The 12,680-nt window shown below is 37.2% G+C and overlaps 1 protein-coding gene across 2 annotated transcripts; it reads left to right on the top strand.

Moving 5' to 3' along the window:
• Positions 1 to 736: 736 nt before the first annotated feature.
• Positions 737 to 7,892, top strand: npy7r (neuropeptide Y receptor Y7). 2 transcript variants are annotated; one of them, XM_084133896.1, is made up of 2 exons: positions 737 to 945; positions 6,569 to 7,892. In XM_084133896.1, exon 2 carries the CDS (start codon positions 6,594 to 6,596, stop codon positions 7,689 to 7,691), a length of 1,098 nt encoding a protein of 365 aa, XP_083990022.1. In that variant the 5' UTR covers positions 737 to 945; positions 6,569 to 6,593; the 3' UTR covers positions 7,692 to 7,892. The 2 variants fall into 2 exon arrangements, with proteins under 2 accessions (XP_083990022.1, XP_083990023.1); XM_084133897.1 differs by lacking the exon at positions 737 to 945 and adding an exon at positions 1,511 to 1,603.
• Positions 7,893 to 12,680: the final 4,788 nt, after the last annotated feature.

A 12,680-nucleotide genomic window follows, 5' to 3' on the forward strand; every position in this document is an offset into this window, starting at 1 on the left:
AAACATTTTCAATAAAACATCAACATCAAAACCTGTTAATTCTCAAAAAGAACTGTTGATGAAATACAGAAATAAAGTAATTCTGGTTTGTTACTTGTAATACGAGAGATTTAATGTATTTTCACCTAAGACTGTGACTGAAGTTGTAGTTCTTGTGTGCCTTTTTTCTTCATTGATTCTGCTTATTATCATCTGGTGTCTTCAGTGTTGGCAATAAAATAAAATAAAAATGCTTAATTCATCTTTGATGTCTTTTGTTTTAAGTTTTACTAAAAAAAAAATGTGCTATTTGCAGTTACTCATTTTAAATGGTTGACTTTTAAGGAATTAATTTGATTAATCTAACTAAATTCTTATTTGTTGAATTTAATTAATAATATTGCTTGTAATCTACTGCCACAATTTTATTGAGTAGATATAGTGTATTATTTTTTACAGAGTATGACCTTACAGAGTAGGACGTTATAATTAGAATCTCATTATGGATGACTGATGGCATGCATGACTGAAATAGAGCTATGCATGCCATCCCGATTCAACTGTCATTCACGTACCTCAGTGCACTGACTGTCAATCATATCTGATTTGATGAGTGTATTGAAAAGCGTCACATTGCATGGACAGAGCCCTCCACTAGAGCAGTTCCTCCCACACACACACACACACACACACTGCCCGCATGTAGAAGCGCTGCACCTAAAGTTCACCAGCTACATCTGATCTCGGAGTGCTTTGCTTTACAAAAGAAAAGTGCATGTGTTTTTCCTCCGTCCACGGATATGCACTGAGTGTGCTGTGATCGGGGTTGTTTGCGAGGATGAAGCGGATCCTGAAGGTTCAGTAGCGTGAAGCTGTCGCGCGCAGAGGAGATGCGTGAACTTCCCCGCGTATGAACTATCATCATCATAATCCCGGCTATTACAGGGCTGATGTCTCAAACATAAGGTGAGTGGACTGATCTCTGGGTTAAAGCGTTTTTTGTAGTATTCAGTACGATGGAGAAATGTGGATTTCAGTAAAATATGTCACGCGGCAGGTTTTAGGATTGTGCAAAATTAAAAATATTCGAATTTGAATTTCAGAAAATGGAATTAAAATGGCATGAAATTCAAAGAAATTGATAACTCTGTAATTTTTACCATTTTTTCAAAGCGAATTACCATCAACATATGAGATATGATACTAATAACAAGGTGTAAAAATGCTAGCTATAAAAAACATAGGCTACTTAGTTTATTTGTTATGTGTAATAAATTAAAATTCATTTGAAGGATTACATTTCACAGATTTACCTGAAGGTGATCAAAATTGTCATCAGTATAGCCTATATGTATAATTCACATTTAGACAAATACAGAATGTCTAATTAGTTGATAAATGGCATAATTTGTCAAAATTAATGAAGTGATTATATTTGTTTTGTCCATAAGATTTAATGAAATTCCTGCGGGATGTGTGTGATTATTGAATTTCTTTGCATTCCACTTCAGTAAATTCCTCTTCCTGTCATTCCAACTCAACATCCTGTGGGATACGGCCAATTCAACTCCGACTCACCTCATGAACCGAAAGCGAGCCAATTCCAAAATTCTACTCAGCCTTGGTTTGTAATTGATTGTTGGGTTTATCTGTTTTGCCTTTAAAAAAAACACAGAGTACATCAGTCCTACTATATTACTATGCATTATTATTATTTAGTAGATAATAACATTAGATAATGTTCTTTTTACATTACGTAGACAGTTCTTCCAATGCTTTTGTAGTTATTGTGTGATTGCATTATCTGGACAGTGTCTGGCTCAGTAAAGAGCGTTCTTCATGAGTTAGTGCAGTGTTGATGTGGAGGAGGAGGAGCAGAACATCATAATGCCAGTCAAGCTGATTCACTGAGGACACAATCATCTGACCTGTAGAGCAGTGAACAGCATAAAACCAGCGGCTGTTCTCAAGTGTTTTGCCATTGGTTTTCATCTCAGAATGCTTGATATTCATTAAGCACTTTGGATGATTTAATACACACAATGCCTTCAAGAAAGAGTCAGTATTACAAATGCAGAGAGATCATAAGAATCCAATTTGTCCTGTCTTGATCCATTAGAAACAAGTGATTGGACTCTCATTGAATGAACATTAAAAGGAAAGGTTGTACGCACAACCTTTCCTTCCAATCACTTGTTTCTTGAGGGATATAAACTATTGATGAATAGTGTCTTGCATTCATGTGTCTCTGGCGGACAAACTCAGAAAATCTGCATATTGTACTGCAGGACGTGAACAGAAATGATAAAGCACATAGGCTATGACTGTAAATTAACAATGTCCTTTCGATATTTGGCATATCCCTCAACATGAAATCAAAAGTGACCTTGTTTACTTTCATAATTCACATTCCCTGTGTTTCTTGATATTAAATAGATGCTATTATGTCTCATCATATCCGTAAATAGAGTGAAGTTGCTCCGGATGCTTTGTGTCTGGTGTGGGAGTGTGTGTGTGTGTGTGTGTCAGGTGTGGGAGTGAGTGTCGTGTGGGTGTGTGTGTGTGCCCATTTTTGAGTGGAAGGAAAAACATGCTGTTTTCCTGCATGTATCTTTAAATGCAAATGAGCTGCTGCTTCCCGCGCCCTTTCCAGAAGAGGGCGGAGCCTTTACAGCTTGTGCCTGAAACATCTGTTTGGTTTTGATTATCCTCTCTATCGTGTTCACGCTCACATGACATGGCAGTTCTTCATCATCATGAAAGTTAATTATCTGCATGCATGTTAAAGCCATGTCAGTTTAAACTTCTGATATATGGTTTTCTGAGCGCACACATCTGAAGCAGCGCACAGAAAGCTGGATGTCAGACGGAGTATTAAACTAGTATTAAACTAAGCTCTCTTTCACGACTTATTGCACTTAAACTATCAAATACACACAAGGTTATGTCAAAAACACACAAAGTTCACATAAACACACTCGGTTATGTCTGTGAAGGTAAACAGCAGGGAAAGAAATTGCATGTGTATATTAGACTGAGTATTAAAGTGACAGCAGCGTAATATACAGGAACTGTTGATATAAATGCTGTTAATATCAATCAAACAACAAAAGAAAAACAGAAACACTGCTCTTGACTGAATAACTTTAGTAGCTTTAATAAGAATAGATTTCGTACTTGAATGCTGCTGTTAAATGCTCAGATTTTTACCACAAAAGGCTGGGTGTGTACACACACTGTGGACACAAAAACAATATAAAAGTGAATTTTGCATAATAGGCTTATAACCTTTAAGCCTAGCAGTAAATGTTTTATGAGCAGGAAGATAATCTCTCTCTCTCTCTCTCTTTTTAGTTATGAGAAAGAGCCATATTCATCCACACAGTCACGCAGAGCCAAAGCACAACCAAAACAATGTTCTCCCGCAAAATGCGTGGTTTTGTTTTTTGAAAGTTACGTAGTTGTACCTTTAACCAAAAGTCAAACAGCTATATTAGCAGTTATTATTAGCATATAACTGCTAATATGCTATAAAATGCTATATAGCAGTTGTTTCAGTTCAGGAATGGATCATCCACTTTTCCAATGGATATTTTGGTAAATACATATTGAGAAGAAAAGTAGAATGTGAATGCCTTTTCATGTTGACTTTAAAGGGCTAAAAACCTGGTACCAAAATGGTTATATCATAAAGCAAAGCATTTATGTTCATGGCCAAAAAGCTTTTGTACACACCTTCACATCTCGGAGCGGCTATAGCTCAGTAACAAATGGAGGCAATACTTTTTTTTATAAGGAACAATAGAAATACCCATCAGCTAAAAACAGTGTTACAACCTAGTTTCCTTTTTTTTAATTCAATGCACCCTGAAAAGATGGAGTGTCCTGCAAAAACGTGTCATCTCTTGCAGAGGGAAGACCACATTAGAGCAGTGTTTCTGTTTTCAGTCTCTAAATGACCTGAGATGTCAAAGTCTTTATTGGCAATTTTCATTTCCCCTTGAGCAAATAGCTGTCCGTACAGTTTGAGTCATATAATCAGCTTAAATGACAATATAGGCACTTCTAAATGTGCTCTCGAGCTCCAATCGCTCTTAGCAAAAGATCTGCATTGTCTTGCTTTGAGCTGCCTGGAAATGGGGTTTTAATGAAGCTCTATTCATCTCTCAAGAGCAGAAAAGGGCCTCATTAACCTTTTTGTAATTAAATATATTTCAGTATTTTGGTAGCATAGCCATTATAGTTGTCTTTTAATACTAGCTTTAATTAAAAAAAATAAAAAATAAAATAAAATTAAAGATGGCTGTGTTTGTGTAAACTGTGTGAAATGCCAATATCTCAACTGCCATTTTTCAGTCTAATGATGTTATTATCTAGCTCTCAGTTATATGCCCTGCGGTATTGTAATGATATATTATGGCTTACCTTCCACAATACATATTTCATCAGGTGTGCATGTCTCAGCCAGAGCATCGCTCACTTCTACTCCAACTGCGCACGCGGAAAGAAAAGACATTGTTCAGATGTCATCTAAAAAATCCTCCATGCTGAGAATGAGATCTCTAACCTGCATTTATAATTGAGCATGTGCAATGAAATGTGAACTGTTTTTCCCCCCCGTTTCATATGTTCTTAAAACAAAGACCACATACTGTGGCTCCAACAGACTATTGAACACTTCAGTCTTTTTTATTTCAGTTTTCTGAACGTCATCACGTTATGCACTAATATCAATCATTTAGAGCAACACAACACAAATGTGGTGCAAAAAGTAGTTCTGGTTTTAAATGGTTAAAAATACTCTTCATATATTGAGTAAAAATCACCTTCAGGCTGGTTGCTTGTTGGCAAAAGCTATTTAGACTAAGTCTGTCCAGCATTATCTGGTTCATCAGATCTGAAAACAGGAGCAGTGTTGTGGAGAGTAAACTTGATTTAGTTTTTGACACAAAACAATCTGCTGTTCTCTGACCACTTCTCCCATCGCATACAGAAGACATTAAAGTAGAAATAAGGTGCCTGACATGTCTTAAAGTCATGAAAGCGAAGTTGCGTTGGTCTTTTCTCCTCTACTGTGTCGTATATCTGAGTGAAGCTTCTGGAACAAGAACAAATGTGGGCGGGGCTTGATTGTGTCTGTGGGGAGTTGATTGGATGGTTGTGGTTTGCTATTGGCTGATCTCATGTGAGTGACAGGTTAAAGCCCCGCCCTTGTCATCAGAGAAAAGAAGAGATGCTGCAAGTTAGTTTTATTCAAGATTACGAGGCACACATATTTAAAACTATAATGATATGCACCGATAAATAATTTATAAGAAACTGCAATATTCCATTAAAAAGCAATAATTGTCCATTTTGATTTCATGGTGACTTTAATAGGAATGGGATGTTTAGTATACACTAAATATGTTTTATAATGTACTAATACACAAAGGAGCAAACAATAACTAGTGCAAATGGCCTCTGCCTAGTTGTAAGCATTATTGTAATTTTATTACAACTTTAATTCAGAAATTGAGCATCCTTATGGACATTTTTGTCTTTTTCAGTTTTGTCTTTTTGATCATTTTGCCTGTGTTATTAATATCAAATGCATACATTTTGGCACAGGTGTGTATTTTTATTGGAATTTGACTATTTTACCCCCATTTCCTTTAATAAATCTATTTTGCACTAGTAACACACAATAGTTCCTCTCAGGACCTTCAGGACAAAAATCACCCCATTGAAACCCATTAAAACTGCAATTTTTAATCCCAGGGCCGTTTAACTATAAAATGATGCAATCTTTGTTAATAGGCTTTCATTCTGTTGGCAAGACTTTAAAATTAAAATTTTTACTATTTTTTTTTTACCAGATGTGCCATTTTCTCAGGTTTGGCCTATAAAGCAAAAATTCGCTTTATTCCTGTTTTCTGCTTCTGCATATTATAGAGCCAATTGGATAAATTATGCAGTTATAATTGTGTGTGTGTGTGTGTGTGTGTGTGTGTGTGTGTGTGTGTGTGTGTGTGTGTGTGTGTGTGTGTGTGTGTGTGTGTGTGTGTGTGCTTGTAATATCTGAGAGAGAAAAACTCTTCTGCAGATCATCCACTGTTTGTCCCAGTGAGTTTTCCTGCATCTAAAGGGAAAAATCTGTTACTGCGCTCAAACACACTCTCACTGAAAGCTCAATATATCAGCCTCAAATTTGGATCACGACTTGTTTAGATTTATGGCTTTGATTTTCAAGCAGTTTTAGAGTTCAACATGTTTCATAAAATAGACATTTTTTTCATAAAATGAAACCTTAAAACTTTTTATTGGTTTTACCTTTTATACTTTATTCACTTCAACGCTAATCTGTCTTTTCTTTTTAAATGAGGCCACACTTAAGTCTGAGCTCCCAAGCTTCACATTTTTAAGACCACTATATCCACTATGGACCATGTGTACGTTTTTTTAACTCACGCACGAGGGTTAAAAACATGCTCTTCATAGAAGAGGTATATTCATGTCAGTGGATGTAATGCATTTGTGTCATGTGATTGACCTCCACATGGCTGCCATTTTGGAAACGGAATTGAACATTTTCTCTTCTTCCTGACAGGTTGATGTTGTAAATCGAGGTCAGTATGGGCCAATCAGATCAAGCCAATGCAACGGAGGACACGCTCCACGATGCAGATCTGGGAAACGCCAGCAGCATCAACACCTACAAACCAGTATTTGTGGACGACATCACCAAACACCTGGGCGTTCAGATCTCTCTCATCTTCGCATATTCGCTCATAATCCTGCTAGGACTTGTGGGGAACACCCTCGTCATCTACATGATCGTCCTGTACCGAAACATGCGCACCGTCACCAACTACTTCATTGCGAATCTGGCCCTGGCGGATCTGATGGTGGACTCGGTGTGTTTGCCGTTCACGCTGGTTTACACGTTGCTGGACGAATGGAAGTTCGGCGCGGTGATGTGTCACATGGTGCCGTACGGCCAGGCTCTCAGCGTCCACGTGTCCGTTCTCACGCTAACGGTAATCGCCGTCGAGCGCTACCGCTGTATCGTCTTCCACCTCGGCCAGCGCCTCAATCGCTGCACGAGCTTCATCATCATCGGCCTGACCTGGACGCTCGGCGCAGTGCTAGCCGGTCCGCTAGCGATTTTCCGAGAGTATCGCTACGAAGAAATCCCGTACATTGACTTACGCATCGCGGTTTGCTCTGAGAAATGGCCTAGCGGCACCAACGTCGTCTACAGCGTCTCCATGCTCCTCTTGCAGTATGTGGTCCCTTTAGCGATCATCAGCTATGCTTACGTGTGCATCTGGATGAAGCTGAAGAACCACGTTAGCCCGTCCAGTCGCAGCGACGGCCTCGTGCGCCGGAAGAAGACCACTAAGATGCTAGCGCTAGTGGTCGTGGTCTTCGCCGTTTGCTGGCTTCCCTTCCACGTGTTTCAGCTGGCCAGCGATCTCGACTTGATTCTCAAGTTCAAAGAGTACAAACTCATTTACACCCTGTTTCACATCGTGGCGATGTGCTCGACGTTCGTCAACCCGCTGCTCTACGGCTGGATGAACCAGAATTACAGGAACGGCTTCCTCATGTTCTTCCGCTGCGAACACAAGCCCGACTCCATCTACCCCGAAGGGTCCTTCAGGACTCGCTCGCTGAGAGGCATGATCGTGAACGGGGTCAATGAGGGCCAGCCCATGGCTGCGGTGTGATCGCGAAGACCTTCTGCAGAAAACTGCTCACTGTTATATCAGTTTATATACGGTAGGGAACCACAGGGATGAAGGAGCATTTCATTTTAATCTCCTGTAAACCACTAGATTGGCACAAAAACTCACTTCCCTAAACATCCACGGGTCAGTTTGCATGAGGAAATTTGGCGGCCCTTATACAAAATAAGCACACTTCAAGATCATTTTAAGTATACTTATGTAAGGTTCAAGTATATTTTAAGTATAATTTATGTAGTAAGTATAATGATATCCATGTTCTTGTAGTATACTTATAAGTGTACTATTTCAGTAGAACTTGGGACTAAATTGACCAACTTTTTAGTGTATAAAAGTTTACTTTTAAGTATGTTTTTTTGGTACTGCATCTATACTACAAGTGAACGTATAGGTATACTGATAGTTTACTAGTCAAATACTTTCTTTAGTTTATGAAAGTGCCCTTTGAAGTATACTCTCAGTTAACTCTAGTTTAGCAGTTTTATACTGCAAGTATACTTGTTTTCTTTAAACAAGTTCAATCATTTTATCCCTAAAAAAACATAATTTCTTCATGCCTTAAGCTTAATTTAGTATGCGTGGTTCTATGAATATGCAAATGAGCCCCGCCTCCACTCACTCACTCACTCAGAGATCCACTGGTTGACGATCACACGTTGATCTGATTGGTTACAAGGTAGTTTGTGACGTCAGAAACACCAGCGATTTCAAAGCGTGTTTTTGAGACTGTCTTTGGTTCACTGCAGTTTTAAGGAGAAAATACTCAGCAATGGTGTCGACTTATGAATTTACACATGCTTTGTCTTAAAGCAGATTAAAAACACCACATAGACATATAAACAACATTAAAAGCTGGATTTTCACCACAGGGGGACTACTATAGTATAAAATAGGTACACTATAGCACACTTGAATAGCCTTCTTTTTGTAAGTGTGATCCAGCAACTGGAGAGAACAACAAAGTCCTGTTATTATTCAAGTAATTAAATCAACAGTTTTTCAATAACTGAAAAATATGTAAAAGTGTGGTATTTGGGATAAAAAGTGATAATAAATAGCTGGCTGACTTTTCCATTCGACATGACATGGTTAGATTCAGATGGTCATTTATTAATAATATAGTTTATGAAGTTGGGTATCCACCTTTGAAATAGTCGCCATTTTTATAATCAAAGCATCATATTTAATATATATATATGATATTAGTCATTTCATATACTAAAATATCATATGCACTGTTACTTCCATAAAGCCATATTGTATTCTCCTTTAAGCAGCAATATTATTATTTTTTTAATAATATTTTTTCTGTATTTTTTTAATTTAATGACAAAAAATAAATTATTTTATTTAAGTAAATAGAAAATGGTACAAACTTTGAAGTGATTGTCGTGAAGATATAATGAAAAAGCCTTTAGCCTCGTTGTACCCTACGCTGCCTTACACAACGATGAACATGTCCAACAGTAGTAAGCTGTGTTATTGCCTCATGACTTCATTTTATGCAGGTTTAATGCCCATTTATGATCATCCAAGCTTGTGCAAAACTCTAATTCATAAAGTCTGGAGTCAGCCTGGATGCAGTGGAGAGGCTCTCACATCTGTAAACATTACACAGCCAATCACCCGAGCTGTAAATGTCATGTGACGGATCAGGATCAATATAACACCTGGAGATCTTGAAATCTACCATCTCTGTTTATGGCGCCACAGTTTTCTGAGTCAATCGACTGAACCATTAGTCATGTGACTAATCACTGTGTGCCATATGAGATGACATCATCATAACTCTGATTGGCTGATGGCACTACAAGAGCGCACACAATCCCAAACCCTTCACTGTTACATGAAGTCCATTTCATGCTTCACTAGCCCTTCAGAAGAGTAAAATAGACTTTATGTCGTCAGAAAACACAGCAAATACTGAACCTCATTGCTTTGTAGAAAGCTTCTGCCAAAGCGAGCCAGCCCAAACCTGATCCCATGGATAAACATATGTTCATCCATTGCATTGTGGGATACAATGTGCAATGTGCTTTGTTGTAAAATGCAAATTTTGGCAGTCCTGAGTGTTACTCTACATGCATACATGAAACTTGCATAGCCTACTATAGGCCTATATATACTGCAGAAATCGCAAGATTTGAACAAAATCTATGAAAGTATACAAGCATCGACATGCAACCAATGAGTGAACATTAAACTAATGAATGTCTTTGTAAATCACTTATATTAACAGTTTGGTGATGAGTTTAAATATTCAAGGAAATTGTTTGATCTGGATGAATCTGATTTGTGAAAATGTCTTGCATGTGTTGTTGTGTGTCGGTTTGCATAAGGCCGATCCTTCATGTACATAAACTGCTTTAGGCTATTGACTGTATTTATACTGTAAGCTGTGAAGGTTATGATGTGCAAATCGTTAATGTAATCTTGCTTCACTGGCATATGTAATATATATTCTGTGGAGGCAGTGAGATATGAAATTATTTTAAGTATTGCTTATTCAACCTGATCTGTGAGAAAACTGAATGCGCTGGCGGCGGGCAGACTGACGAAAGGAAAATAAAACTACAGCTACATTTGCATATTGTTTTTATCTGTCTGGTGCCTTATCGAATCTACTAATCTATTTTAGCCTTGGCAACACAAGATGTAAGAAAAAAGATGTGCTTCGCAGCAGTGTTTGGCAGAATTATGAACACAAAGCAATAATGTCCACACTGCAGCTGCTGTATTATTAATCTCCACTACACAACTCAGAGTTTTTATTCTGTGTGTTGTTGCACACAGCAGGGCACAAAGGGAAAGAAACAGCTGCGACACACACACCTCGATGAAGATCTGCACACAGATGGACGAAAAGAGTGTGTTCATCACACTAATGTGTCTTGTCCACCAACATAATTGGGTGGTTATTTTGAAATGTGGCGATTTAAGAAAACTACTTCATCAGGAGAGTGAATTGTCGGCAATTTCTGGATAATTTTGTTCTGAAAGCAGCAAATCCTGTGTGCAAATGGAGGCTTGTAGCCTATAATACTGTGTACATCTCCAGAAAATGTTTTTTTTTGTTGTTGTTTGTTTTTCACCACAGCAAATCTAAGTAAAAAGAAGAAGAATGACTTGAATGATTAGAACTAAGGCTGTTATTTTCCTGTCAGGCTTGGGTCTAATCTGATCAGCTTCTGCCCTCTGTTGGACACCAGCGGAACAAAACGAGCCAAACTAAATACTAGTATAAAAACAGCAAAAATAATAATTAAAAAAACAAAGCTAATGCATATGGTAGGTTTTCCTATGTATTGTTTAAATATATAATTCCATTTCCAAAGCAAATCCAGTTTAGCAATTGATTTATTATTTTACCTGAATAAAATCTTCACTCTCACAGTATGATCTACAGTATACTAAATTAAAGCAACATATGATATGCGTTTCAGAAAAGTGATTCAAGTACACAGTTTAGTTGTTGTTTTTAAACAAGGGAATAAACAGCTAGTTGAACAAGATAAGTAGTAAAAACATTTATTCAGCTTGACAGATGAATCAGAAACAACAGGGAAAAAAGAGAAACGAAAACACTGCAGTATATCCGCACTGGTCTGAACACAAAAGCGACTGAAAGATGCTGCTTGCTTCATAGTTTTACAAATAAATGATATTTTCATTTCGAAAGAACTTGTGTCAAGTGTCAAGTTGTCTGTTTTGAAATAGGTGTTTACAGGACAACGATACACAGACGACAACTTTGTCAGAACAATCCCGTTCACACGGATCTGCAAAGTGACTAAAAGGGCTGTATTATACATTGCAGGCCAGTAGATGGCGATATCGCTTAACATGTTATGGCGTGTTCACACCAAACGCGAATTTAATTATTTGCGCGAGTAGATTACATACAAAGTCAATGCAAAGACGCGAATAGCCTCCTGGGACCCAAGAATAGACTTTTGTCCACTGTAGTGGACATTATATTTTAGTGAATTTCTCTGACATCATACATGTCACATGACACAACCTGGGTGTCCTGTAAAGAGCACATTCAGGACTTTTCAGAGGTACCAAATGTTTGGAGGTTTCACCATGAAAACAACTACTCCTTGGTCTTTAAAAATGTCTGACATTAATTTAGTGATCAAATGTAGCATTCTTATGGAAATATGATAATATATTGTAATTATAATTTAAATTGGACTACTTTTCAAATTGTATTTCATAAAACAACATCTCAGGAAAATGTTAAGGGGTTTCAAAATAAAAAAATTACTTTCTGTTCCTGAACAGGGCATTGATTTCAAACGTGTCCACTGTAGAGGACACCAGGACTTAAATCATGTTTATCAGGCATTTTGTGAGACACAACAAGTGAATATGGAAATAGATTATACATCAATATTCCTATGAAATATTAGATATTATTATTAAAATGTTGCCAATTATTACTCCAATTATTACACTTCTTTTTTTCATTAAATGTTGCTCTAAGAACACATTAATGTGCAAATTAGATACAGTGTATAGATACATTGCATTGAATGGGAATATTAATTTATGGCCATTTTACCCACATATTGCATAAAGTAAAATAGTGTATCAATTCATTCCATTATTTCTTTCATAACATAGTTGAGAATCATCTTTATACAAATTTTGGTTAAAAAAATCCTGAAACCCCAACATTTATTGGTGATTGAAAAAAAAATCCCATTGTTTTTGCCTATACATATAATTTCATGTCATTTTATTTTTTAAACAACTTAGTCCTGGCGTCCACTACAGAGGACATAGCATAACGTATGAATAAAATATTATTTTTCAAAAATGTTTTTTTAACATTTGTTTATTGTGCTCTAAACAGTGCGATGACATGGAAAAAAACTACATTCAAAAAACATTTTTTTTCTGGGTCTCAGGAGGAATGACGCGAATTGGGCGACGCGTTTACCGCGAAAGCTCGATAATCGCCTC

This window comes from Abramis brama, assembly GCF_963993115.1.
Source record: "Abramis brama genome assembly, chromosome: 13".
In the NCBI taxonomy this organism is placed as follows: domain Eukaryota; kingdom Metazoa; phylum Chordata; class Actinopteri; order Cypriniformes; family Leuciscidae; genus Abramis; species Abramis brama.

Coding starts and splice junctions, on each gene's coding strand:
- npy7r (XM_084133896.1), top strand. CDS start 6,594: ATGGGCCAATCAGATCAAGCCAATGCAACGGAGGACACGCTCCACGAT.